Source organism: Lipotes vexillifer, unplaced genomic scaffold (genome assembly GCF_000442215.2).
Source record: "Lipotes vexillifer unplaced genomic scaffold, Lipotes_vexillifer_v1.1 scaffold463, whole genome shotgun sequence".
NCBI classification, from domain to species: domain Eukaryota; kingdom Metazoa; phylum Chordata; class Mammalia; order Artiodactyla; family Lipotidae; genus Lipotes; species Lipotes vexillifer.
The window spans coordinates 120785-123931 of record NW_006779398.1 but is presented as its reverse complement, the minus strand read 5'-3'; the positions used below and the strand labels follow the sequence as shown (position 1 = coordinate 123931).

At 60.2% G+C, this 3147-nt stretch overlaps 1 protein-coding gene across 1 annotated transcript in view; it reads left to right on the top strand.

Annotated features, from left to right (window-relative positions):
• The first annotated feature begins 266 nt into the window (after positions 1-266).
• The window catches only part of MARCKS (myristoylated alanine rich protein kinase C substrate), a 3149-nt gene continuing 268 nt past the window's right edge, over positions 267-3147 (top strand). The window contains exons 1-2 of the mRNA XM_007452599.1: positions 267-761; positions 2566-3145. Of these exons, the coding sequence (XP_007452661.1) occupies positions 660-761; positions 2566-3145 (682 nt within the window). The 5' untranslated portion in view covers positions 267-659. The remainder of the gene's footprint in view (positions 762-2565; positions 3146-3147) is intronic.

The window sequence follows — 3147 nt, the reverse complement described above, 5'->3', positions numbered from 1 at the left end:
CAAAGCAAGCCAATCAAGTAATGCATTAGTATTTTCAAGCAGAGGGAGGCGAGAGGCATGTATTTTTTAATTGATTTATTTATTTGGAGGACATTAATTCTCGGTCTGAGGCTGATTTTCAAACCGTTTGCAAAGCGCGGCTCCATTGTTCGCCGGGCGTGCAGGCCCCGCCCCCTGCTTTGTGTGCGGCGCGCGGATTGGCCGGCGCGCGCGGGGGCCGCGTCAGCGCCCGCGAGCCCATTCATCTGTGCACTTGGGCGTTGGACCCCGCATCTTATTAGCAACCAGGGAGATTTCTCCATTTTCCTCTTGTCTACAGTGCGGCTACAAATCTGGGATTTTTTTATTACTTCTTTTTTAAAAAAAACTACACTTGGGCTCCTTTTTTTGTGCTCGACTTTTCCACCCTTTTTCCCTCCCTCCTGCGCTGCTGCTTTTTGATCTCTTCGACTAAAATTTTTTTATCCGGAGTGTATTTAATCGGTTCTGTTCTGTCCTCTTCACCACCCCCCACTCCCCCCTCCCTCGGGTGTGTGTGCCGCTGCTGCTGCCGCCGCCGCTACTGCCGCCGCCGCTACTGCTTGCCCCGTCGTTACACCAACCCGAAGCTCTTTGTTCCCCCCTTGGATCTGTTGAGTTTCTTTGTTGAAGAAGCCAGCATGGGTGCCCAATTCTCCAAGACCGCTGCGAAGGGAGAAGCCGCCGCGGAGAGGCCTGGAGAGGCGGCTGTGGCCTCGTCGCCTTCTAAAGCGAATGGGCAGGTAAATTCTACCTGTGGTTCTGGTCATTTCTTTGGTGTCTTTCTCTAGTCCCGACGCTTCCCCTTCCCTTCTGGTCGTGCCCGAAGCGCCTTCGGCGGAGAGGACGGTGACCAGATTCCAGTCTGAAAGTTGAATGGAAATCGATAGCTTAAATTGTCAATTTCTTATAGGTGGGGTCTCCCCCCACCCCAAAGTAGTGGTTCCCGGAGAATCCTGGTGAATTCTTGTGTAGACGGGAGGAATGAACGATAAATCGTCTAAAATGGCGTGTTTGGAGCTTGGCAGAACGTGACTAGCTAGGTGCTACCCCACACCCACGCACCCAGCCAGGTTGCATTTGTGTTTGGTGGGCACAAAGGTATTTGAGTGTCTCTCGTGTTTGTTGTCGAGACTGGGTCGCCTTCAAGATTTCTGAACTGGTGTGATTGTGTATGTGGGTAGGGAAGGGCGGGGGGAGGGCGAATAGGGATGGCGGTGGAGAAAGGCGAGGAGGGAAGAAGGGCTGTCTTATTGTATGCCGAGGCGGCGTGCCCCGGGTTCTTGGAAAGGTTGCTGGCTGGCTGGCTGGCTGGAGCTGGGCAGAAGGGTTTCACTACCTTTCGGTGGGCTTTTCCCACTGTTCTAAATCTGTATTCGTAGTTGTCTCTGGAATTACACACCCATCTGACTTTTAAATGGTCTCCCTAGGGTGGGAAGACTCTGTGGGTCCTTGAAGAACCTGTCCAGATGGTCAACCAGAGGCAGTTCTTGTGTTTCGGTCGAGATTGTTGCTGTGCGTGCCGCCTGGACCACTGCGGGGGCTGCCCCTGTGATGCCCGAACCCAGGCGGATGGCTACGGTTGGGTGGGCCCGAGAGGTCGGCCAAGGGTGGCTGCTTCACAAACACCGGGCACCCACCACGCCTCTTTTCCTAGAGCAGAGGCCGTGTTGCTTCGGCGGCAAGCCCTGCCAAGAGGCTCTGAACCCGTTAAAAATGCAAAATGAGCCGCCTGGGCGCGCCCGGGCTTCGCAGAATCACTGGCGAAGGTGGGCGTGGAAGCAGAGGCAAGACCTCTGAAATAATCGGTTTCCCCCTGCCTTGTTAGTTTTATCCAGACCAGGATGCCACCTGAGCTTTGTTTGCGGACTCCGCGCTGCGCTATCCGGTCTTGGGGGCGCCTTGGCTAGCGGGCAGGGCCCGACCCGGCAGGGCGGGGTGGCCCGGCCGCCCCGCCCCTCCGCGCCCGCCTGCGCCCCACTCCGCGCCGTGGAGCCGCAGCGCCCCCTGCCGAACCCAGGCCCTTGGCGGGCGTAGGGCCTTTGCGCGCGCAGCCCAGGCACTTCTGGCTGGAACGCTGGGATCCCCCTGGGAGTTCTTGGTGTTTTGAAGGCGCCTTTAGAGTTTAGGGAGAAAGGGGCATGTGTAACCTAGGCGCAGATCACCCGCTCTGGCTCTGTGCCTCCTTCCAAAGGGCGTTTGGCGTATCATATATTACGTGACTCCTTTATCCCAAAGCCCTTGAGGCGAAGGTTGGAATGGGTTACCCTTTGCTTTCCACGTTTCAGACTCGGCCCTTTTAAGGCCTCGGGGGAATTTATTGCGTAGTCGAGGCTTCCTCAGTTCCTTTAGACATCCCAAACGGCACTGCCCGCAGGTCTTCGAGGAACTCTCCTCTGGGCATCCAATACCGCCTCCCCATGAAGGAGAATGTCTCCAAAACCAGAGGGGCCCCGGGGGACGCTAGTCCCTCCCGGTCCAGGAGTGGGGGCGGGGATGACAGGCCCAGGCCCCCTTCAGTGACCTCCCGCTTTCTCTGCCCCGCAGGAAAATGGCCACGTGAAGGTAAACGGCGACGCTTCTCCCGCGGCCGCCGAGCCCGGCGCCAAGGAGGAGCTGCAGGCTAACGGCAGCGCCCCGGCCGCCGACAAGGAGGAGCCCGCGGTCGCCGGGAGCGGGGCGGCGTCGCCTGCCGCGGCCGAGAAAGATGAGCTGGCCGCCGCCGCCCCCGAGGCCGGGGCCAGCCCTGCGGAGAAGGAGGCCCCAGCGGAGGGCGAGGCCGCCGAGCCCGGCTCGCCCACGGCCGCGGAGGGGGAGGCCGCGTCAGCCGCCTCCTCGACGTCTTCGCCCAAGGCCGAGGACGGGGCCACGCCCTCGCCCAGCAACGAGACCCCGAAAAAAAAAAAGAAGCGCTTTTCCTTCAAGAAGTCTTTCAAGCTGAGCGGCTTCTCCTTCAAGAAGAACAAGAAGGAAGCGGGAGAGGGCGGTGAAGCCGAAGGCACCGCCGGCGCCTCCGCCGAAGGCGGCAAGGACGAGGCCGCCGGGGGCGCCGCTGCGGCCGCCGGCGAGGCTGCGGGCGTGGCCTCCGGGGAGCCGGCGGCGGCACCGAGCGAGGAGGCGGCCGCGGGC